The sequence below is a fragment of the Lagopus leucura genome, unplaced genomic scaffold (assembly GCF_019238085.1).
Source record: "Lagopus leucura isolate 7727_CA_CO unplaced genomic scaffold, USGS_WTPT01 Super-Scaffold_100004, whole genome shotgun sequence".
In the NCBI taxonomy this organism is placed as follows: Eukaryota; Metazoa; Chordata; class Aves; order Galliformes; family Phasianidae; genus Lagopus; species Lagopus leucura.
The window spans coordinates 13,166,374-13,192,256 of record NW_024962264.1 but is presented as its reverse complement, the minus strand read 5'-3'; the positions used below and the strand labels follow the sequence as shown (position 1 = coordinate 13,192,256).

At 42.2% G+C, this 25,883-nt stretch overlaps 1 protein-coding gene across 3 annotated transcripts in view; it reads right to left on the bottom strand.

Moving 5' to 3' along the window:
* Nucleotides 1-4,527: 4,527 nt before the first annotated feature.
* FHIP1A (FHF complex subunit HOOK interacting protein 1A) overlaps nt 4,528-25,883 on the bottom strand; it is an 85,760-nt gene continuing 64,404 nt past the window's right edge. For all 3 annotated transcript variants that reach the window (XM_042871782.1, XM_042871783.1, XM_042871784.1), the window contains 7 exons: nt 21,938-22,105; nt 18,113-18,192; nt 16,564-16,751; nt 15,057-16,091; nt 11,753-11,931; nt 11,330-11,468; nt 4,528-7,403 (listed from right to left, as the gene is read on the bottom strand). In XM_042871782.1, coding sequence (XP_042727716.1) covers nt 7,153-7,403; nt 11,330-11,468; nt 11,753-11,931; nt 15,057-16,091; nt 16,564-16,751; nt 18,113-18,192; nt 21,938-22,105 — 2,040 coding nt within the window. In that variant the 3' untranslated portion in view covers nt 4,528-7,152. The remainder of the gene's footprint in view (nt 7,404-11,329; nt 11,469-11,752; nt 11,932-15,056; nt 16,092-16,563; nt 16,752-18,112; nt 18,193-21,937; nt 22,106-25,883) is intronic.

Below are 25,883 nucleotides of genomic sequence, written 5' to 3'. Positions count from 1 at the left end.
GTAAATCCTAAACAAACACTCCACAACTAAGTGCTGTACAACAGCCTTGGCTTAGCTTTGTGTAACAATAATGTGCGGAACATGTTAAAAGACAGAAGCAGCTTCTTAGAATTTAGTATCTGCTATCGTGAAGACAAATACAAAAAAAACCACCCACCCCCAAAACCAGCAAGATCAGGTGGAGTGTCTGACCACAAAGCATTCAGTATCAGAACATTTTGCTGACCCACAGGTTGCTTTAGCGTGTTTGTATCAAGGCTAGGAACTTGAGAATTAAGATGGAGGCTTTGACCCTAGCTGTTAAGTCTTATTTAATTACAGCAGTTCTCCCCTAGCTTCTGATTGGAGATGCCATCTGTGCAATAGCCATCAGGCAGGTGAATTAAGGACAGTTTTGTGCAGATTTTCAGCAGTAGCCGTTCACAACCAGAGGGCCAAGGAGAGCACTCACAAATTAATAGCTGACACCAGACACTGCCATGACAATCTCATCTCATCGTTGATGGAAGCCCTTTCCTTTGGGAGGTCACCCCGAGGCAGAGAGATGATACTTGCTGTCCTGTACAGCTGAGGTATCCCTTACCCAAGGTTGCAGAAGAGGATGAGAAAGTTGACAAAAAAGATGCTGGCAGTGCTGAAGCAGTGCAAAAAGAATTCCTAGCACTCAGCCTTGGCTGCAGAGTTTAATTTTAACAACATTAAAAATAGAAGCATATGACAGGAACCTTAACTACAAATTTACTCTCTTACAAGTATTCACGCTGTGATGCTGCTGCAGCCCCTCTCCACTCTGCTTGTGGCATGGTGTCAGCTCCTGCAGTGTTCTCCTTTCTGCTCTGAGCACCCCCCTACTTATAAATTTCACAATCGCTGACCTCAGTGCAGCACCTTCGCAGTAGTTTATGACCTTGACAGTAAGAGTGGCTTTTTTTCTTTCTTAAACAAGTTTAGTTTTCCACCCACTGTCTAAAACTGCTCAAAAGAGAAGACAGAACCACCGGCTGAGCTTTTCTGCCTTTGCTTCTTGCATCTACCTTGCAACACTGTTAAAAATACTCTACAGTTCATTATGCTCTGCTACACCTAATGGTCTTGTAAAGCCAACTTGCAGCAGACAGGAGGTCAAGATTGATCCTTCCAAGCACGCAGAAGCTTACCTGCATTGGGTTGATTGCTCAATGAAAGCCTCCCCTGCCCCTGCAAGAAGCTGCAGAGTTTCACATAATACAGATGATACAAAGAGAAAAATCTATTACTAAGCAGTGAGAGGAAGGCAAAAAAATCCAAACTCCTAAGTTGTCAGGGCCTGTGATTTGCTGCTCCCTTTTCTGCAATGGCAAATTTACACTCCATCCAAAAGTGCCTCTGGGCTAAGCATGACCAGTAATCAGGGATTGCTGTGGCAAGAACAGAAGACTGCCAGCAATGCTCCCTCTTTTCTGGCTGTGCCCCAGCACATGGCCCATATCAGGCCCTACAGCCCGATTTTAAACACAACAAAGCAAACCTCCAGCAGGAGAAGGAGTGCTCAGCTGCTGCCATAAGACAACATTGACTGGCCTTAGAGGAGCTTACAAAACTATTACTGTTCTGGGGCTTTAAGCCTGACAGCGGTCAGAGCTGCACTTGGACTCGGAGCAGCACCAAGAGAGATGAGAGTCCTGGGCTCAGGCTGCAGCCACAAGCACAGAGACCCGAGCCCTCTCTCTCTCCTTGGAGCACAGGCAGGTACCTTAGCTGAGCAATGGCCAAGCTGCTGTTGCAGCGCTGAGTTGTGTGCAGCTTCATTGTCCTGGATTTAACTTATTATTTTTTTGGTCTAAATCCAAGCTATTTTTAAAGGAGACTGTAATAAAGTACAGCTGCTGTGGGATTGGCTTCTTCAGAAATGTGAGTTTGCAGGTATTTAGCCCACAATACATAATCGTATGCAGGCACCCTGCTGACGCGCCGGAGAAAGTTACTTGGTTGAGAAATGCAGCCTTTGCACAAAAGTTCCATCAGGGCTTCTAGCCCAGAACCTTCAGTCTTAATTTAATCCAGCTGCCACACAAAGCCATTATAATCAATGAACAAAATAAGATTTGCACAGTCAGCAACAACCACCACTTTAAGTACTACGTGTTTAAGAACACAAGTAATGCCTCCTATTCATAAATAAGAGGCTTCCAGCTGAGCATGTAACAAATGAAGTAGACTGACGCAGGGCCACAACATGTTCAGCAAAGCTGAGGCCCCTGAAAAATTAAGCACCTTTGCTCAGAGCTGGGCCTTCACGGATCACAAAGTCACCAAACAGTGCTGCATTCTGCGGCTGCCTTCGCTCCGACAGCCACCACCACTGTCCTGTGTTATCCAAACACCTCCTTATGCAAATCTGACGCTAACAAGGATCAGTTTTTTTTCTGTTCTTGGCACAATTCTGGTCCAGAATACTATAGCTCAATGCTACCCAACTGGGAGGTTTCCATAGGAGACTGTCGTATTCATTTTCTCAAGTTTGCTCTGAACCTCTCCTTTTTGGCCATTAAATCAGGATAAACACAAATGTAAATTTTCACTGATTCACACAGGTGTGTGTTCCCCCTGCTAACCTGTGGTGTTTCACCCTCAATTTTCTCATTTCTGTAAGCAAGCAGAGGGTCAGGAGCCCTCTGTTTCTGCTGATGATGTTCAGAAGGTACACGATGCTACACTTACCTCAGTCCGCTCTAGAAGCAGCAGCAGCATTACTGCACTGGGCTGAAGGTATCAGAGCCAAAAGAAAAGGAGGAAGAAAATCCTGGTATTCCATCCACAACTGCAGATGCAGTTTAAATGTTACCAACTTAATAGGAACTGTCACAAAAACTGCAGGCATGACATAGCAATTTCAGTAAATACAGCACAGTAAATTGCTTATTAAATCAAGCTGCCCTCAAACCAGAGCTGTGGCTGCAAATTCAAATGATACAATGACATAATCTAACCGCACCAAATCACACAGCTCCCATCCTTTTCTTCCCTATCCAGAGCTTTTAGAGCCTCTTACAGGAGCTAAAAACCTTCCTGAAGCATAAAACCTTGTGCGAGGCGTAAGCACAGCACTCAAAACAGTAGCAAGCACTTGTGCACCATGCTAGAGACAGTGCTTCTCTTGGTAAATAGGACTTAACCTTCTGAACCTAAATCCTTGGACAGGAGGTGACGCAACAAGTCTGTCTGCCAGTCTTTTCTCTGAAGGAGGAGTCTATGTAGCTCTCAGGCCCTGTGCCTGAGCCAAGGAGCATGTGGAGTGGTGCTGGTGGCAGGGACTCCGCTTGGGCACCACTTGCCAGATGTTCTCCTGTTCCAGGCAAGGCCGCTGCCAATCCCCAGAGACCACCCCAGCTGCTGGGTGTTTTTCTCCCACTCTGGGAAATTCACTAACCTTAATAAAAGCATCAGATTGAGTCTGAAAGGCAAATAAATGCACAAAGCAGTTACAGCAGCACATCAGTGAACTTAGCCTTCTCACAAAGTGACAAACCTCAACAAGAAGGGCAATAATGAGCCAGTCATGCCACAGGAACATCTCAGGGCATTCCCACAGCCGAGCACCACCGAGGGAACCTTCTCATGGCCACAAGGCAGCAAAGACCAGCAGCCTTCGTGTCAACTCTTCCAAAATCCAAGTTCAGACGTTACCTGGACAAATACCTGGAACTACAGCACTAGCAAACATCTTGCTCACCTGTAAAATCCCATTTTATTTTGGGGCACGTGGAGAAAAGATTAATTTAAGATGGGTCATCAACACAGCACGTGAATCCCAAGTGATGTGTATGCTCAAGGATCGGTACATGTGAAGGATGATGCTGTTTGGAGCAACACTGCTAAGTGCTTTATCCCAGTTATAACAGGAACCGCCTTTGACCAAGATGCCTCATTGAAGAGAGATGGTATAATGCATTATCTAACTGGAAAGAAGGAGCCTATTAAACAAGCATTGGGCTGAAGAACTTACACAGAAAAAGGCAATTCATCTTCAAAGGATCAACGTTTTCATGATAAATCACAGTTCCTGCATTTTGAAGACAGGCAGATGCAATCCTTGCCAATATTTTTTCACTGGCTGCTGACACGGTGCTTCTATCACAGCTGAGACCTACCTGCAAGTCGAATTCAGCTCAACAACCAAGAAATACAGTGTTAAACATACAGTGGCCATTTTTGTAGCCCTAAGCTGGGGTTAGTGCACTTCCCCACCTCCTTATGGGGGCTGACAGATTCCCCTCTTACAAGGGAACGCTGTGTACAAACACAGTTGCAACCTTTCACCAAGAAGTCTTCCACATCATCCTAGATTTCAGGGGCTAACTTTATTCCACTGCAGCTCATAAGGAAAATCTTTCCATTCCTCCAATGTCCGGGTGCTTCTTGGAGCAGTCTACATTTTAAGAACCCGAAATAACAGCACATCCCTGCTAAGCTGAACATTGCCATGTCTTTGCACAGTTGTTGATAACACCAAGTAAAATGAACAATCTCAGAAGAAATCACTCCCACTCAGCAAACAAAGATTTTTATTTCAGAATAGAAACAAAATGGTTCACATAGTAAGCTTACTGCCTTAAGCAATAGTCTGCAGAATTCTTTTTTTCCTTTTTTTTTTTTCTTTTTAATAAATAAAAGATTTCTTTAAAAAACACATATGATTACTACTGCAATTTAGCGGTTGATTCTGAACTGCTAGAAGTTAGCTTATCACACAGATTCACTGCTTTTGCTTTTGCTCACAAAGTACCCAGCAGGAGAGGAGTGCAGCACACCCTGGCTCTACACTCACAGTGCCAGAACACTTTCCACATACAATGCCACTGAACCCCTTCAGTAGGTTGATGAGTCCAGCGTGAAGGACAGCAATGCATGTGGGTAGAAGTGAGAGTAGGGGAAGGACCCATGATTTTGTCTGGATGCAGTGAAGTATTTATGAGTTATATCTTGTCTATAACAGCATCGTAGGAAAAAAATAAAAAAAGGAAAAAGAAAGAAAAAAGAGCTCTCCTGAACATGGATAACCAAGATTCAAGAAAAAAAACCCCACAGCTCTGGCTCCAGCTTGCAAGGAAGCTTGTGAGGCGAAATAGTCATGTGAAGGTCAGAGGTGACTTACAGGATGGTGATGCAATGCTGTTTAAAAAGGAAAAAAAAACCACACACGCAAAATAACAAAGCCATCAAGTTATAAGTGCAAGCACACTAGTGTCAGTTGAGAAGCAGTGTGACCCTTCCACCATGGTGGACGTGATGACTGTACAGCAAACAAGTGGAAGCAGATCCAGAGAAGTTGTTGAGGTGATCTTGTTAGAGGTACACTTAGGGATTTTCTTCCCTGGAATAGCCTACAGCAGTCCGACAATGAATGCTTCTCACAGCTTGCACATGAAAGGTAGCATTTTTCAGAGGCATCGAAAGACTTTCGGAGTTCAAATTGCACTGCAGGGTCCACAAGAACTGACCTGTAATTAATTGGACTCTTCTGGGGGTGTTTTTGCTGTTTTTTGTTTCTTAATGTGTTTTGTTCTTCAACTAAGTATACTTTAGATCCTAAGCTTCTCCCTTGCTATCTCTGAGAAAGCATATTTGAAAATTGGGATGTGATTTTGGAGTTTTCCAGAATAATGGAATTACAGTCAGCAGAATTTATTCACACAAATGTTATTTTTTATTTCCATTTCTTTAAATTTCCTGGAGTGGCTGTCAAATTTTTTTCCTGGAAGAAGTGGATGTAAGGCTTTCTTGAATGAAACTCCTCTTTATGGAGCCAACCACAGCACCCTGGAAGCACAATTATGCTACTAAGATAAGACGAAATGCAGTAGTGATGCACCAATTCATCATGCTTGGGTTCTTCTAATGAAGCCCATTACTCAGAGACGAGAATTTTCTCAAGCAGTTAGTCACTAGCAGACAGCTCTCCCTATTGCTGCTTCCTATTCTGCAGCTGGTGAATAGCCCGCTCCTCCCCTCACTATCCCAAAAGTGCAATACTAGGAAAAGTCAACCCCTAAATGAAAAGTAAACAAACAGTATTCAACTTCTCCCCATAACCCCCCCACAAAAGAGCAGTAAGAGAGAACAGCTTTCAGGAGAGTGCAAACGTTTTCCCTTAAAATATGGGGGGAAGAAATGATTGACAAAAACAGCCTGCTGTCCTTTTAATACTACTGAAAGAAACTGAATGCTGTTCCTTAGCTTATTAAAATAAGCATAAAAACAAACAACAAATTAATTACCATTTGCATAGACACACTTTGTTTTGTACTTTGTGCAAATCTTACTAAATAAGGCATGCTTGAGAGTTTAGGTAGCAGTGCAGTAGATATTAAAGAACGCTGAGAAACTGCAAGGAAAATTCCAGGCAGTCTGCAGTCCACATCCACTTACACAGTTCATCTGACTTCAAAGACCAACAGCTGATAGCCGCAGATCTGTCTGCAACATAAGGCAATGCGGTATGTGTAGAGCCCAGCACCTGCTTGCAGCTAGTCATGGGTTTAACACACATAAGATCACTTGAATTCACAAACCTGAGCTACTGGCTAAGGAGGGCTTCTCAGTGGTGTGCTGGCATGATCCTCGTCCCAGGGAAGGGGAGCAGGGAGGAGGACAAAGCCACGGAGAAGCACAGCCCTTCACAGAAAAGGGTTTTGTGCACATTTTGCACGCGTTTCTTTTCCCCAAACTTTCTCCCTGCGGCAGTGCTTTTCCAGACCAACTGTGTTCTAACAACAGGCTTTTGAGAGGAGTATTTCTGAAGTAAAAAAAGCTGGAACATTTGCCCCCTCTTAGTCCACCTTATTTAAGTGCCTGAAAATTCAACAGGAGACAGTGGCAGTAAAGAGGGGCACCTGTGTAACAAGGAGGTGAGCTCAGGGAGCTGCTCTAACAGCAATGTGAGAAATCTCTCAAATAAGTCATGTAGCACAGAGGAAAGTTGTAAGGCCCAATATAAAGTAATGCGGAATAGCATCCTGCCTCTTCCTTCCCTCTCAAATCAAGTATTTTCAGGAAATAGTGAAGTAGAACTTTCTTTCGTAAGCAGCTTTGCACTAGTAAAAAATAATCAGTTCAAACTCTGACAGTTTTCTTTCTTCAAAAAAATAAACCAACCTACTTTAGAAAAACCCACTAATAATAATCCTCAAAGTCCCCCGGTACTTTGTAATATAAAATGGAGTGTTCCTGTGCAAGAGCTGCCAGCTCCTTCAGGAACTCTGGGAAAAGGGCAGCTGCGAGCACAGCATTCCTCACGTGCACGGGAAGGCTGGGGTGAGCCAGGCTCCTCTTTCCCTTGTGTCCCAGGAAAGGCTGGAGCATGGCTGGGGGGGCTTCTGAGAGGCTCCTTCCTCTCCCCACGCTGCTGCCATGCAGGACGTTACCTAGGGCCAGGAAGGAAAAGAAGAAAAAAAAAAACAACAAACAACACTCAGTATATTGAACACACAAAGTATTTGTCCAGCAACTAGATGCAGTTTTCAGGGATTGTGTTCAGAGCTGTAGTTCGCAGTACTCAGACTGTGCTGGCAGATACTCCACTAATCCGACAGTTTTAAGTCCTACATGGCCTGCTTCTGTTGCATTTTTTATTAGCCATCTTTCCCTGGGTTATGTATTATTCAGTTGCAGCTCTGATGAGAAAAATATGTGGGCAGGAAAGGAGTCAAGGGAAAGAATAATATGGATTTACCTTATGAAATAACAGATAATATCTACCATTAGTCCCAGCATGGCTTTCTCAATTTAAAATGATCCTATACTCTAGCCCTCCCCCGGATCAAAATATCACTCTGACTTCACTTCTCTCTCCTCCTCCATGAATCATTGTGTAAGTGGGCTTGAAGCCGAGCTATCAAAATTGCCATGTGAGTTTGAAGCAAGCTAAAAACTGAAGGAAAAAACTTTTGAAAATTCATTTTTTAGCCTCAGCCAACTACTCTTCTGCTCCCTGTAAAGAAGCTAAATATTTAAAAGTAATAATTTTTTAAAAAGAACAAATTAAAACCACTACGTGGTCAGCACAGCATTGAGAGCTATATGATCTCTGGTGCCAGAGTTCAGAGGATCAGGGCTCAAGCATCAGGATGCATGGAATTACAGAGACTGCAGCACTAAAATGTCAATCAGCCGCTCCTTGATTCAACCTGAAGTAGAACGCGCTTTAATTAAATGCTGTTCAATGAAACTAAAACGGTGACAAAAACTAAAACGGGTGGAAAGAAATAGGAAGAAAAAAATAAATTGCAGTACTCACTGCTCCACATGTCACAAGGCCTGGAATCGCAGCCAGATAGCATCCTGTCTGACTTACAAGTGGGTGTTCTCATGAGCTGCATATCATTGAAGTGCACACGCACACCCACAAAAATAAAACCAGACCAAAAAAAACCCTATCATATTAAGTCTCACTCTGCAGATAAGCCAAATACCACATCACCGCCTTCAGAGGTTTCCCTTAAAGCCACTCAGTTGGTGTGAGACCCACTCAGTCCGTGGTTATGTGAAGGTTTTTTTGAAAGCTCTGCAAGAAGCGGATGGGGTACCCCCAGCTGGGTGCCTCTCTCCACGTGGCAGAGGATCCCTCTGCTCACCAGCTCTGCACTCTGGTTTCTTGCCTGGAGTTCTCCTCCAGCATAGTAGACTTTCAACTCCTCAAGAGAAATTTTAATCTTAATCATCTAACAGAACTGTACTTTTCTCGAGTTCCAAAAAACCTTTCCAGCTCCAGACTTATCAATCATTCATGCTGTTATTCTGCAAGTTTTTATCTACCGGAGACACAGTACGGGAACATCAGTTCTGTGGAAAATTCTGAATACGGGAGGAAAAACAACCTAAATTATGAATTACAATCAAAAGAGGAAGTTCTGAGCTTCCTTTGAAGATTTACTTTGAGAGATTCTCTTACAATCTCAGAACATTTCCTAAACAATGTAAGTATTTTAAATAGTTTAGCCAACACATTCAGAATGCTAGTAAGCTGCCAAAGCTTGCATGTTTTTAAACTGTTCCCTTCATAAAGCACCAAAATTGATGCAGTTCAACCAAAACCACTGTGATTTTGTTTTATTTAAACATATGTATATATATATATATATATATATATATAAATAAAAAGCAGAGAAAGATGGTCAAGGGACCAGAGATTTGGTTTTTCTTCAATCAAGATGGTCTGCTTCCTTCTGCAGTCAGGGTGCAATTGCAAAAGTGAGTGCTCTGAGATAGTTACCAGAGCGCTGAAAGACGGGCAGCATTGCATATGGGATCACAACAGTTGTTCATATCTAACCCTAACCCAAACTGCCATGTGAGCAAAACACACAGTGCTGCAAGCAGAAACTAACTGATTGGCGTTTTCTGTTTGAATGCTTTTGAAGACTGTCACTACCAAGGGAAGGCAAATGTGCTCTGGAGTACTTCATTTTTACATTTTTGTTCCCCACTGCATCTGGCTTCTCTTTTTCAGATGTGAATTCTGTAGGAATTCTGTAGGAATCAATGCAATGACCTGCAACGTGCTAAAGGATTAGTGAGCCAGCTTGCCCTAAGAAGTACAGTTGGACTGTTTGCATCACCAGACTTGCTGGGAACCAAATGTGCAGTTCCCCAGACATTTATATCCTCTCCATCTATTTGTCAAGAGATACCTTCTTTACAGGGGTTGCCACAAGACTGAAGAAAATGTACCGACAGTCTGACTAAGCAGCCTTGTTTTGAGATCCTAATTAATGATCCGCATGAGTCAGTCTGGCAATTTCTAAAGCCCACAAAAGAAAACTGACATAAAATAAGAAGCACAAATAAATTCCAAAAATTACTGTTTTATTTAACTGAGGTACAACTACTAGGCACTAAAAACTTTGAAGTGTAAGGCTTGCAAGTTTATTCAGCTAGATGAATTTCCATTCGGAATGCATTCTAAAGAAGTTTGTGTTTGACCTGGAAAAGGACACCAAATGTTGCCTCCTGATCTTGTCGCATACGCCAGCTACAGTATCATGTAACCGTAAGGCTTCCTCACATGTGGTACCAGGATGTGGAGCCTAACACCCTGCAGATGTTTGCAATACACAGCTCACTTACAGCATGCATCTTTCACAGACTAATTCTTAGTGAGATGGTAATTTTTGCTGACTAGATGCGCTGCAAACCTCAGAGATGCGCACCATGCTGACTAGAAGCTAGGTAAATTACTATTCAGAGCCCTGCAAAATGAAAACACAATGAAGAAGATGCATAAAAAGCCCTGCTTTCTACACCTCTGGAAATCCAAGAAAAATACTACTAACTTCGCAGTGGTAAAGGCAAAGCAGGATGATTGTTAACAATTCCAAATGATGCACGAGAACACATCTCTGAATGCAGCCTCTCTTGAACCCTGATTCTGAGCCCTCAATCCCTGTGGTCACAGCTCTCAGCAAATTCTGTGCATTCCTATCACACAGGAAATTGTTTTTAAGGGAAACCTGCACCCAATGCTGCTTGCTTAGCGACAAGCTGAGAATTGATACATCCCCAGGGCAGGGTGCCAGCGATACCCCCATCACCCTGCTGCTTTGGGAAATTTCTCAGTGAGAATGTAAGATTCTTCACCAGGTGTAGCACACTGTCTTTGAGAACCAGATGACATAACACAAGTCCCCAGGAAAGCTGAGGTGATACCTGCTTAACTCCCCATTGTTTTTGAAATGTCCTGACTTATAATACCCATTTATGTTTCTGTTTCATGCTTTCATTCCAGAAAGCACATTTGAAGTTCTCTGGCTCATACCCACCTCCATCAGTAAAAGCCCAAACGATCATATGAGGCCTTATTCAGTCGTTGCAGAAACCAACTCATTCTGGATTTCTGTCCTCTCTAACATACAAAAAAAAAAAAAAACAAAAAACAAAAAAACAACCCCACAGAACGACCACCAACAACAAAAAACACCAGAACTAACGACTAGCTGAAGGTCAGGCTAAAAACAAAATACAATCACACAATATGCTGTCTCACCTCATGCCTTGAAAGCAAGTTTGTTTACAACCAAAGCAACAGTAAGCCAAGCAAGAGCTGATTTTGTTACTCCTTTGAACAGACATTCTCTGTAGCAAAGACAATAAAAGCTTCTAAAGAGCAAAGCATATCCAGATAGATCCATATACTGCGGCCTACTGAGGACCATCAGTTTAAAGCCAGAAGGCTACATCTGGTTAATGATATGTATAATGCACCACACCTACTTTTAATCATGCTGTAGCAAATGAGAAAGGTAACTGGTGATTCATTCCACCCAGCACTCCTCTGAGTGCAGTTAACATTTACCTTTGGTTAGCAGTTCTTCAGCGGCATCAGACATGTCCACACGAAAAACTAAGTACTGTTGGGCCTCCAGGAGAAGATCTGGGAAGTCTTTTTCCATAGAAGCGAAATGTTCAATTTTATTTTTCACAGATGCCAGCACCTGCCAAAACAACAGTAACAATTACTTCTTCCTCCCTTGCTCCCAGTGCTGCCACTGACTGAACACTCAGGCTCTCCAGCTGCATTAAAGAAGACTTAACAATAAAAGTTATGGTCATACAGAATTTTCAGCTCTTTGCACCAATATAATTAAAACACTGAAACAAGATGCGAGGCTCTCAGATGGGAGGGAAAGCAACAGGTGAAACTGGAAAGAGCTGAAGAATTAACGAGACACCAAAAATACCGTTCCGGTAGGCAGAACTAAGGCTTGTGGGCAAATACCTGATAAAGTGACCGTACGCTGGGCTGAAACACCATGTTGGTGTTGAGCAGAAAGGAGCGAAGAAGAGGCTGGGGGTAACTTGCTAGCTGAGTAATAATCCCAATAAGCAGCAAATTCACATGCAAGGAGTTCTCCAGCATGTTCTCCAGCTTGGACAACACCACGCTGATAAATGGTCCTGCAAAGAAGAGAGAAGGAACCAATGCTTCTGTTTTCACAGAAGAAAAACTGTGAGATCCAGGAAATAAGCATGTGAAAGAAATTTTGATCATCATAACCAACCAAATCAAACCTCCTTCATGCTAATTAAAGCCAGCAAGGAGGAAAAACAAAACTTATCTGAACAGACAAAATAGACTTAACAGGGATGTTAAAAGCTTTCATAAGTAGAAGCAATTTGACTAGCAAGCTAGTTACGTTAATGGCATATTCAATGTACATAATTATTCTACTTTACGTGTGCCAATAAGGATTTAGCCTCATGTGTTATGGTCTATTATTTCACTCCTTTTGAAGTTAATCAGAATAGTACCACTGAAGAATCATAGCATCCTTAGAGTTAGCTGGGACCTTTAAAGGTCATCTAATCCTACTCCCCTGCAATGCACAGGGACACCACAGCCAGATCAGGTTGCCCAAAGCCTGATCCAGCCTGGACTTGAAAGTCTCCACGGATGGGGCATCCACCACATCACTAGGCAACCTGTTCCAGTGCCTCACCATCCTTACTGTACAAGACTTTTCTTTAAATCTAACCTAAATCAACCCTCTATGAGCTTGAAACCATTTGCCCTTGTTCTGTCACCACAGACCCTGCTAATAGTCCATCCCCTTCTTTCATGTAGTTCCCCTTCAGATACTGAAAGGCTGCTCTCAGGTCTCCCCAGTCTCTTCTCTCTCCAGGCTGAACAGCCCCAGCTCTCCCAGCCAGTCCTTGTAGGAGAGGTGTTCCATCCCTTGGATCATGTTTGCGGCCCTCCTCACACTCCACCAGAACCTGTCCACTGGCACTGTGCCTTATTTGCACAGAGGGACTGGTGAAGTACCCTTATAACTTAGACTTCTTGTCTCACCAAAACAACAAGGTGTTGTAAAGCAACCACAAAAATGCTACTCTAAACAAAAAAAATCACAAGCTGTGATAGCCACATCACAAGGAAACACATTTTCAATAGTGCAGTCACACAAAGCAGGAAAAACATGAAAACAGACTTATAAGCAAAATTATTTGTAAGTGTACTCTTTGTCATGTAAATGTCAGCAATAAACAATAGTTTTAGTTTGTGCCTTCATGTTGCAGGGCAACCACTAAAATACAGAAGCACTGACAATGCAAGTACATAAACCCTCTTGCCCAGGCACACAGCCTCAAAGCCCCTTGGCTGAGATAGTTTCTCCTACCCCTACAGAACCTACTGCTTCCTCCTCCTGTGTCCATGGGGACAATTGCAAAGAACCCTGAGGACCACAGTGCAAAGGGAGCTCCCTTGGGACAGCAGGGATTGCAGTAGCAGCAGAGGTAGATCGCGGTTTCTCTCATGCAAGTCAAATTCCAAATCTGAGTAGATAAAGCTGAAGTTAGACAATTTGAACAAAGGTATGCCACTTCTCTTGAACTTCCCAATACAAAATTCTTAGTTTTCAATAAATCATTAGAATAAAAAAGAGGAAGTGAGCAGAGTTTGCAAGTCTGGGAAGAAACAGTATTAACTAGCGAGAAGACAAAAAAAGTGTTCCTTTCCTGACTTCATCTCCTTGTAGCCATGAAGTCAAGCACTGTTTCTGAACATCACATTCGTTCTTTACTCAGGGGAAAACATGGATGACTGTGATAATGCCCTCAAATTGGACACAGACACCAATGGGACATTTTCTTCACAGATCTGTGAGCCCAAGGAGAGTATCTCTGTACCGCTGAGTCACTGAGTGTAGTACCCTCTGGTTATCTGACTCTGTAGCAAGAAGCTCCCCCTTTATCACATACATAATATAGCATTTCAAATTAAGTAGAACAGCATTATATTTGAAAGGCAATGCAATTTCCCATTTCTGAGGCATTTTTATGAGCAACTCCTTACCTGCAATCACTAAGCTACAATGCAATCACTACAGCAAGGTGAATACCCGAAGAGTAAAAAATGTTGTGGACTGGAAGCAGAAAGCGGGTTTTTGCAGTGGTTGGGCACTGTTTAGCTGTTTTCTTTAAAGCAAGAAGGGACTGGATGAAGAGACAGGGATGACATTTTTTGAGTTACATTTGACAGCAGATAATGAGAAATGGAAAGGTTTGAACGTGATTAGTCTGTGGTACGAGGAAATGACCACTGCAGTAAAAACAGTAAACGGACTGGATAAACAGGCTAAGGCTTTCAATTAAGATACAGTGCCAGGCAGGCTGGCCACAGCTGACCAGGAAAGGTCTGCATTTCAATGTATACAAATGAATGCTTTCCCCCCTCCTTCCAAATGAACAAGAAGCCCGATTACAGAGGTCTTCTTTAGGATGAGAAAACCTAGACAAGCTATTGTTATTTTTTTTATTATTATTTGCATTACTGTGGTATCCAGGAGACCTAATTAAAGATCAGGAGCCTGCAACGCAAGGAGCTGCACAAACACTGATCAAAAGCACACTCTACCCTCCCGTAGCAATTTCATTCCTGCTTGGGCAGTCTCTAGAGAACAAACTTAACTTGCTGTCTGGCACAAGACAGAAAAGTCTCTACCCACTGCGAAGGCTGCTGGGGCGTTTGAGGACCAAGGCGCCAGGACAGTTCCCACAGAGAGGCGCGGGCAGATGTGGCACCAGTGCTGCCACCTCGTGCTAAAATGTGAATTAGCAGAAGGGGTGAAAAAGGCAACGTGACATCACAGCTACAGCATGAGAGGTGCCAGCCACCGGAAAGACAAATTATTTACCTGGGCTCTATACATTAGAACCGTTACTACACTCGACTTTCAATTGAAGAAGTTTATCCTAGGACGCTAGTGCTGGGACACACAAGAAACATAATCCCAAGATTTGTTCGTGGGGTTTTTTTTGTTTTTGTTCTTTGAAGTAGCCAGAAAAGAACAGAACCACCACCATTTGTTGTCACTACATTGACACTGGCTCTGCTCTACTTCCAAGCTGAATCTCTTTGATTCTCCTTGGGCCAGCCTCAGCTATTTGGGCATACACTCTTTAGTGTAAGGGCTGTTCCCAGCTCTATGCTGGTGCTGTGCACTGCAATTACACTTGGTCACCTGTGATCACCATGCCTTCCTGTATTTGCTAGGTATGTAACTAACAGGACATTCCACCTGTGAATGGAGCACTCTGACTCCTCGCAGCGCGCTTGGGAGATGCATCCTCCTTTGGTCCAAAGGGAGATGATGTGCTCTCTGCAGAAGGGGTATCTGCTGAGAAATTCTCAAAGTCCTCCTCCTCTTCTGCAGGAGACACGGGGTCTGGAGTGTCTACCTTTTGCTCTTCCACGCTTGCATTGTTTGGATCCAGTTCCTTAATAATTTTGTCATACTGTGCAATGAAATCCTCACCATCTGTGCTCAGCATTTGTGAGCTTAAGCAATTATCTGCCTCCTGAAGCTTCAACTCTAAGTCAGGCTGTGGATCAGTCTCCACCATTTTCTGGTTTATTTGTTCTTTCGTTACACTTGGAGTCAAGCTTGATTTTTTTTCACTCTGCTCATCCACGCCCACTTCCAGCTGGCTGTTAGAGAGAGGCCCATTGACAACAGTCTGGCTTTGGACCTGATGTTCTCTGGACGCATTTGAAGTTTTCTCCTTGGAGTTGTCATCATCCTGTATATCCTTCTGGGCACATAATCTGTAAACCATAACATCATCCTGAAAGTCTGAATCCTCTATGTAAGAACCTTTGACAAGCATGATAGCATTTTTTTTCATCTCCTGAATATGTTTCGGTGGCACTGCGGGCATCTGCGTCTCTGTATTTCCCAGATCATCATACTGCTGGAGTGAGCTCACATCAGAGCCAGGAGAAATCCCTGTGTCGTAGCTATCATCCCATTCCAGCTCCAGCTGCATCTTCTCGCCCGCTGGTGCTGTTTGAGAGGAGCTACACAAGCTGGGTGTCCTTTGCTGGAGACGAAACATGGGGTGTTCCACATCTGTAGTGTTCTCCTCAGCAAGCGCTTGGATAAAGGTCTCGGGATCAGGATTTACTCCATCGTATAAAGCAGACCAGACCTTACAATCTTTCAGACACTGGAGGATGGCTTCTTGAGCTTCTCCCAGGTACTGGAGGTAGCTGATATCCACAGCTCTTCCAAATTCCACGATGCAGGCAGATTCAGAAATGCCTCTAACAGAACCTGAAAGTAAAGAAGATTACTCATACCACGACACAATAAAAAAGCCCCCAAGTTCTCTAGCAAGGCAGTTACTAACATGGCAGGTGGAATCTTTATCCCCAGTCATCCAATAAGGCAGGAAGAACTCAATTTAGAGATATGACTGCACTAGAGTTGTTCCTACTGCCAAGTGAGCACTGTAACCCATTTTCTGAGAAATCAGCTCACTCCCAATCTGTAAAACAACAGCGAGCGCTCAGAACCTGCAAGTGCCATTGTCAAGTACCTGTACATTATTTCTGTGAATGAATATTTTAACAGCTACCCAAGTTGAATAAGGTTTCAATACACCTGGACCCACGGAAGGAATTAAATAAGCTTTCCAGTGCAGCCTAACTGCCCAGTTTGTTGTTGCCCACTATTTTTGTTCCGCCTGAGCTACTACCAAACTCAATTCAGTTCATGATCTGGTCTTCCCTTGAGCACCAATTACCTTTAGTTTGAGCTGCTTTTGTCCAGAGAATATAATCTTTTCCTTGGCTTTCTAGAGCCAAGGTGATCCCAGTGGAGCAGCAGACCGGTGTCAGGGCAAGCAGTTTTGCAGCAGATACGGAGTAACAATCTCTCTCTTTCACAGCCCTTCGCTGGCTCAACATCATGTGGTTACATGGGATCAGATACCTGAAACAGCAGCCTAGCATTACTACATCCTTCCACGTGAGAGAAAACAAAAACATACAAAAGTCCCTTCACACCTTCCTTCCTTCTTCAAAGTAGAATAACAGTAACCTTGACAGTGATCTATATTCTAAATCTCTCAAGAGCATGAAACCCCAACTCTTTGCATTGTGAAGCTACAGTTCAATGAGGAACTGTCAGGACAAGCAGAGATGGGAGATCAGTTGCATCAGAATGGGGGAATGAGCAGCCCTTCACAGGTCAGAGCAAGCCTGCTGTAGGAAGGGATGAAGGAAGCATAGGGTGGGCAGAAGTCAAAGGCTAGCGGTGTGGTTTGGTCCCAGTGTGAATGAGTTCTGTCTCAGAATCTTTAATTTATTTGTTTTCCAAGGAAATAGAGACAGAGTCAGTTTACATGTGCCAGGCAAGCAGCCAGCAGGAAAGGTCATCAAGGTGTTTCTCTGCTCTAAATCAAGAGATCTTGGGCAAGAGGAAAAAAGCTACGGGGAAAACAAGGGACAGAGGAAGCACATTGTCATGTTTAATATTTTTAGAGCGCTGATGTTTTACCATTTTAAAAGGAAACCAAATTTTAAAGGATTCCCTAAATAAATAAACAACAGTCTGAATACAACTGTACCGCTGGTTAGTAGGGGAGTCCCAACATAACTTGAGTTCACAGATGTCCTAACACCACTCCCAGGCACTCAGGGAATTTCACCTTAATGCCTATCAGTGGAGGGACTGAAACACTGATGCCTTCCACTGTGTTAGAAGCCTGATTAAGCTACACCAGTACTTCCACAGAAATTGTCAACTCTAATCTAATCCACCCACCAGAATTAAAATTGTGTGTTCAGCAGCAGCCTATGGGACAATCAGATAAATGCAAAAATAATCAATGCATTCAGTACATTATATAGTGATCCATGAACAACAGTTCAGGAAGCTGAAGTATTCTTTGGGAAAGAGGAAAAACAGAGGTGAAGGCTGGAAGCATCTACATAAGTTCCTTGTAACACAGTGCATATATAATCAACTAAAGAAAACATGCTGGAGAGAAAAATTATATGTTTAAAAGCAGGAAATAAGCAGTTTGAGAGTGATAAATACATTCTCAGCTTTTCTTCTCTCATGTTTATAGAAATAAATCACAAGAAGAATCTCTTATTCCTGAAGATCACAGAGCATAAATCACGCTCCTACAGGCCTAGCATGCTTTTGCCAGAATCATAAATATTCTTATCTCTGTAGCTCCTTGAATTTCTGCTCTCTTGGAGAACGTCCATCTAGCTCTATGCCTATTGTCTGAGTCTCTGTGTCCCAGAATTAGGACAAAGTTGAAAAAGGAGTTTGGGCTTTACCTTAAAACTAGCTGCAACATCACATCTTCACAGTGCAAGCCAATGAGCGTTCTGAACAATGCTAAGGAGACCACACAGAGCTGAAAAATGATAAATGTCATCAGATTGCAATCTGGAAATAGTACCTTTCCAATCTTTCTTGCATTCTGTCTAACAGAATGACTCCACCAGAACGTACCACTTCAAGAAACCGTTAGTATGCTACTTCAATTTGCCAGCATCCCTACAGGATTTTGTCGCCAACAGCTATACACATACCATTTGACATTTTAGTCATGTATGATTCCAAATTTTCCTTCAAAAAAAAAATTACTTAAAGTATTCTCTACAAGGTTTTTGCATTAACTTATCTAGAACGTGAAAGCAATAATTTTCCAGTCTTTTCAATTACTTTTTTTTTTCTAAATTTATTAGTTTAACCCAGCATGAAGGGAACCCTGTAACTTCTAAGGTAAGTATTAGGTTTTACTGCTGACACAGAATTTGAATCAACAAGAGGTTTTTCTGAAAACAAAAGAAAAAATTCAAAACTACTTAAAAGTTCCTGCTTAGCATACTAAGAATGATGAGTGTTGTGCACATTAAGAAGCTGAATGCTCCTATACCTCAGTGCCTTTATACCTATTGCTGAATTTACTGAAGTAGATCAGGACTACACAAGTCATTTTTATCAGAATCTACTCCATATGGATCACTCTCCATCCCCACATTAGAGGCCACCTGGACAGCTGGGAGCTGTGGCATGAAGATCCTCTCTGTGAGACCAGAAGAAAAGAAAGAAAAACAGTACTGCTCACTGGAATTGCATGTGTATCTTCTTTGGGAAAGGTCTGACTAATATACTTATCAGCAAGTACTTCAGCAGTCACACGCAGCAGAGGCAAAAATCATATTCATTCTGTGACAGGCACCCCACTTCCACACTAGTCTTACAACAGACTAAAAACTAGGATTCACAGGTTTTCTGGTCTCTACTTAAGACACAAATCTTTCAAAACTACCATACAGTGTATTTCTATAAGCTTGCTTGTAGAAATGTGTCCAATACAGTAGAAGAATGATCTCTAAGCTTTCATCAATTTTCACGAACCACAGAATCATTACTTCACTGCCTTTTAATGCGTTTTTCCTTGGGCATTTACTCCCGTGCTGCTCTTTCCTGGAAATAGCATCTTGCAGCTGGCTTAGATTCAGGGCTAGGCTGACTCTTGTGAGAATTTTTTAGCATTAATTGACTTCCTAGAGTTTCAAGTTGGTGTTTTATTCTTGCCTCTCATTATACTAGTAATGTAAACTCAAATAATTAGTACATGAAGTAAACTGCACTTTTCAGTAGCTAAAAAGGAACCAGATAAAGATAAAGAAAAAGCTATAGATATTTCTCTGCCTCTTTTCAGTCAGCAAATGTCCTTTGTAATTCATTCAGGATTAAATCTCACATCATTCCCAGGCATGGCTTCTCTTTCCAACTGTGGAATTTCCTCCTTTCCTCTGCAGTCACTCTTCTTCCTCCCACTGTTAAAATTCTCTGTACTAACTGCAACAGCACATTGCTGTTCCTCTCCAGCCCATGATTTCACAAGAAAGTCAACTTAAAAGGCACTTTGTTTCGCTATTTCCATTCTCTTTTTCAGCCCAGTGACTCAGCTCCCCTACAGGATGATCAGCTGTCCACACTGAGCACAACCAGAGGAATGCACAGACTTCTTTTAGACTATATATTACCATATGTATATTTTCCCTTACTTGGTTTCCATCTCTGTGGAACAATTAAATGCTAAATTTTAAATAAGCCCTACTTGATAGCCTCTGAAAAGCAAAAGTTTCTTTGATCACCTTTTCTAGTTTGGTCATTAAACTAACACCCTGAGAAAAACAAGAGAGCGAATAAGCCCCGCACTCAAAAAGCAAGCTGGGATGTGAACACGCACATAGGTAATAAAGCACAGCCAGGCACTGAGAGAAGACGGCCAGAGAAAGCTTATGAGCTAGCCTGCTGTGAAGCAAAGCAGAGCTCAAATCCATCGCCCTGCCAGCATTGTCCAAAGCTCGTAACAGAAATCAACAGGAAAGTCCTTGCTAGTCCAAGATCTCATGCCTACAAAAATAGCAAGAGAAAGTAAAAGAGCAGTAAAGAAAGAAAGAAAAAAGCTGAACTCCAGGTCTTAATGGAAATATAGAGGTAGAAGTTGAAGAGCAGCAGAGCAAGCTTGACGAAGAAGTGAGATCCTTATACAAAAGCTGTACTTTCGTGGGGAAATGGTAAAATGGGAATTCTTATTTCCTCTGTGAAACTGAGAACCAAGTCTAACTGTTCTTCATAGTGTGAATGTTCAAAACCTGCTAATTCCTTAAATTTTCCAGCATTTAAAAAATTGCAGCTTATAGGAAACCATTTGCAATATGGTTGCAAAGAGAAATGAGAAATCAAGAATCTTTCAAAGAAGAAAAGCTAGTCAAATTTTTTGCCTCATAAGAAGAAACGATTCCATGTACTACCAGGAGATAAAAAGTGCAGGACTTCACAAGTGCTTTTTGGCCACCTGTCTGTATGTAAGCTTAATCCTGGGTGAATTATTAAGAAGTATTTTCAAGAGATAACATATAAAGTTTCTGCGCTACAAAAACCAAACAGAAGGCTGCAGTTCTGGCTTCTGCACTTGGCCAAGCTGTACTGCGGCAAACTCATTTAGTATCACAGAACCGTTTTGGCTGAGATCCTGAGTTACTCAGCAGAAGGATTCTTTACAATTCCAATCTTGTTTGCCTATGGAACAGTAATTAATGATTATCAGAGACAACAGCATTTGCATTTTTGTCGACAGAAGCTGTTTCAGTTTTCAGATTTAATCCATCTTAGGGATGCAGTAACAGCAGCATATATCCATATTTGCATCGCACCCACATTTCAAAACAAATTTCAGACAATGTCTCTAATGCACAAATTCAGTGCACATGCTGGTGTTCTGGCTTCTCATGCCCCAAAACATTATACTGTATTTTATCCACAAAGCCGTGCATCGTGCAGGATTCAGCCAAGGCTGCCAGCCAAACAAAGCTCCAAAGGGTCATCCAGTGCAACAAGTATTCACTTGCTGTGCCAGAAGATCAAACTGTTACCTCAGCTAACTCCCAGTCACTGTGGTACATTACGCCTATACTGAGAAGGGGCTCACTGCAAATTTGAGATAAACCTTACTGCACAGAGGAGTGAAGAAACAAAAGGAAGGAGCAATCTGATCACTTGAGCAAGAAAGTGCCTTGCTTTAATGAAACAAGAAAGCTGGCAGTATAACAGTTAAGCAAACATGCTAGAGCAATGCACACTTGGTTCCTGAGAACTCCACTGGCAATACTGCAGTTCTCAACTTAAGCAATTTGAAGACATCCTTGTGGAGCTCCCACTGTCTCCTACAAAGATCATTTGCAAATACCTATTGCTTGGCAGAACTGCAAAGATAGAAAGTGTTACTAGCCTTGGTTACGTTCTGAAGTCCTAGGGATGCATTGTCTTGGCAGCACTAATTCACCATTACCCAGAATATAAATGCTTCCAAGTTTACTTCTCAGACAGAATTTAGACCTCCAAAGACCCTCATCTACCTTTACCCCATTTCCTGCACATGTAAAACCACTTCACACATTTATCAACTTCTTAGCACGGCTACAGCTAGACACCAGAACGCAAACAAAGTATTAAAAATGAAAAGGTACACATTAGGATGGGGGAAAAAACTAACTAGATAAACAGGAACTTCCCTTTCCTGTTTAATTAGTTTACCTAAACCCACATGAAAAACTGAACTTGTTTCCTGCTTATCTTACCCGGAATGGCGTGTTGATTCGGCTAGTAAGTGTATCTAGGATGTGCACGTTCTCATGTCGGTGCAGCAGAATAAAACGGAGAAAAATCTTAAGGAGGGCTGGCTCTGAAACGCTACGCAGAAAGAGATCCAGATACGCAGTAGTGGCCATCACTTCTTCCACTGTCACCTACAGGGGAAAATACGGTCAGTGGGAACATACTGCACACACAAAACGTCCGTCTGTCCCTTGCAGCAGCACGATACCTAGCACCTACCCAAAGCTTCCCATGCATCGTACTGCCACAAAACCATTCAGATCTTTACTTTTTACAAGTAGTATGCTTCTTACTTGTTCACAAACATTTTGAGCCCATTTCCTACCTGTCTTGCTTTCCCAGAAAAAAAAAACAAAAAAACAAACCTCTAACCAACAGCCCAAATCTCACAGATGTTGAAATACAAAGAACTAAATCCTTCCAGAAGCTCCCCACCACTTTCCTGCCACGTCAGCAGTTTTAACTCACACTTCTCATTCCTTAGAAGTGTTCTCAGATGTTGTGAATACATACATCTACCGCGTTATTAAAAATAAATGACAACAGAGCAAAATCAAAGCACAGTACAAACTCACAGTTCCAGAGTTTTAAAAGAATATATATGAAAAGTATATCTACCCAGAATTTTACCCCTATTTTCCTTCTTTTTATTTTCCCTCATCTCAGGTTTTAAAAGTGTATGGGAACTACTGAATCATGGCCTGAACCCCTGATTGATCACCTGAGGTGAGCACTGAGTCAGCCCTGGGAACACAGCTGAAGGCAACTCACCTGTGCTGCTGGAAGGGGTGGAGCCAGGCTGCACCTCTCCTAGAGCCATTTAAGAGCTGACTGCCAGTGGGGAAGGATCTCTCCAGGAGATCCACTTCACCAGAGTTTCCTACATGACCCCAGGAGAGGGTGAGTGTCCTTTTCTGCTCTAGTATAATAATTACCTAAGCCAAGCTCTCAAATATATTATATCATCTGTATATTCATTGATTGTACAAAAAAGTACGTGATCTATGTCCACACACATATAAACCAAAGACAAAAGCCTCTGCTATTGCCTATTTGTTTATCAGAATACAATTCAGCTATCCATACCAGTTGGTTAACCTGTATTATTCTGATTCAAGCAATCCTTTTGGAGCTTTGCTATTGACAGTATGCACTGGCAAGGCACAGTAAATTCCAAAGGCTGCCTCTGTACCACACACTGCTGTTGCAATGTCAGCTTCTTAAAAATAGTTACCCAGGAGCCTAATAAGCTTAAGTGTACAAAGATAAACCCTTAAATACAAGAATCTGCCTATATGAAAGGAAGTATTAAACATCTTTTGTTTATCAAACTTAGCCAGATAAATGAAAGGACTGATTTTATTAAAAAAGAAAAAAAAAAAAGAAATCAAAGCTGACACTTAAGAACTAAGAGGATTTAGAAAGTACTCAGAAGGGCAACACTTACGTAACAAACCGTAAATAATAAAATCCCTGATCCGTTGTGCTGCACGTTAGCTACACTCACAGTAATGTCATGCAGCAAATGTTCCCTTTAAAGCTTTTAAGATCACAAGCTGCTTCTGGCCAGTTACACAGAACATAGGAATGCTGCATGCAGCCCGCAGACTTTATGGAGAGGGGCACTGACAAGAAGAGCAGCTTCCAGGGAGTGCTAAAGTTACAGCCATCAATTCAGTTTTTGATACTTTAACACTCAGCTCCTTAACAACAAGCAGTGGACCCCTGTCTTGAATATAGGTCTTTCATGAAAAAATATCTATTAACTTCTACTCTAAAATGGAATACTGTTGATGGATTAATTCCTTTTCCTCCTCCCCCTACAAACATGAAGTGGGGTAAAAAAAAAAGTTGCTAGGTCAAGCACCTCAACTTCACAAATTACCTGAATTAGTGTTGTGGCTACAGCTCTGGTTCAATGCCTGCATTATTTTAAGTATTACGATGAAATGCTTTCTTCATGTGTGCACACACACGCATTCCCTGCCACATCTAAACCAGCATCAAACATACTCAGGAACTGAGTCGGGGTTGTGCAACAGAGAAAATAGTTTCTGGCTGGAGTGGAGATAGATTTTTTTCAACAGTCAAAAGGCATAGGAACTTGCGGGGTAAGAAAAGAGCAGCTTTCTGATTGGAGCTGTTGCCTGCTGTCCTGAGAACTGGCATTGGCTTTTTTTTTTTTTTTTTTTAAAAGCAGCAAACTGTAAAAAGCAAACCCCAAGAAATCCATCATATGACATCATAATGATAGCATAGAGTTCAGTGAAGAGTTTAAAACCTCTGCCAAGAAAAGGCCAGACAGAAGTAATACATTGTTATGTCTCTGTCACTCCTCCTCCATTCTCTTCAGTGAAAATGAAGCACGTATTTGGCCTGCGGGTTTCACAGATGTTTGCTGACAGCAGAGGAACGGCCCTCTGGGTACGGAGAAAATCTGAAACTGTAAATGAAGGCAAAAAAGCCAGCAGATTCACAAGGGCAGTGACCTTTTTCTGAAATCAATGCTCTTTGGGCAATACGCGCTACGTTGCTATCACCAAGAGAAAGCCACAAGCTTTTCAGAGCTGTATCATGAATGAACCATAAAGGGCACAAGAAAGCCAGTGAGAGACTCCTATAGAAGAGAACCCTTCAGTTCTGTGAGTGAGCTCAGTGCTCCTCGCTGCTCAGGGACTAAGTGAAAAAGAAATCCTGTTTATTGTAGCCAACATCTCACTGATGCCACTAAATAGAGCTAAAAGCACCAAGTAGTTACTGAAGAAGCTCAGATGGCTCACAAAAAACTAACTTAAAGCTTTGGTAAATCTCAACTGTTTGAATTGAGGCTTTCTGTGCAGAGTGCTACATCACACTTCATGTTTTATTCTTCTTGGGAAAGATGTTGTCGAATCTGCCTATCTCTTTTCTGAGACAGAGTGGAGAGACAGTTTTTGCAAGATTTAAAATGGCTTCATAAGAATCTTATGGATTATTGGATTTTCCAATGAAAATGCATTGCCTTATTCAAAACACCCTTTCAAAATTTGACACGTTCTATTCTGCAGCATGCCACACCTCACACAAAGCAGGCAAGCCAAGGTTCTTCCAGTACCATTAACACTACCATGCTCTTAAGAGCCCTCTCAGTGCACCTTCATGCAGTTGTCTGTAAGAATGAGCCCAGAGCCGGTCCTTCTGCTTCCTCACAAGAGCAAATCAAGCAGAATATAGCACGTTTTGGCATTTGAAACCAAGTATACAGCTCTGGATCAATTAAGATGCAAGCAGAAATGCACTTTTACAGTCCTATCATATTTTCCTCATCTTACATTTTGGCATGCTTCTCCTTTGTGCTACTCCTGACAGTAAGCAAAATTTCTGACTACTTGAGGCACCAAGAGAAGTGTTCAAGAAGGCTAATTTTAGCTCCATGAGGCCAGTTTGCATTTTACTCAATGGTGTACGTTACCTGCCTTGAGCAAGCCTCTGGAGACCTCACTTTCCTTTGCGATTAACTGAGGAATGACTTGGGAGAAATCAGTCACATTAAGCAAAAACCAGCCTTGGCGAAGATCCTTTTAACTCTGTAAACCTGTTCTACAGATCACATTATACATAATACATTCAGGGTTGAAAGCAAGGCTTGTCCAATTTGTGCAGTTATTATTGAAGATCTGTTTTCTAAAACACCAAACCCAGGGTATTAAGCTTCCTTCAGACTACCCCTGCTGTTGTCTCTCCTTACAATAATGTCTTGTGAGACAGCTTTACAGAAAGTAGGAAAATCCTTTCTAATAAATCCAAATCGGTGCTTAGGTAAACAACAAAAGAACAAATGTTCCCAGAGAACAAAACATTACTGTACACATCAAGAATGTCTGCTACAAACAAAACCCGAGGCGGCTTACAAAAAACTTGTATTGTATT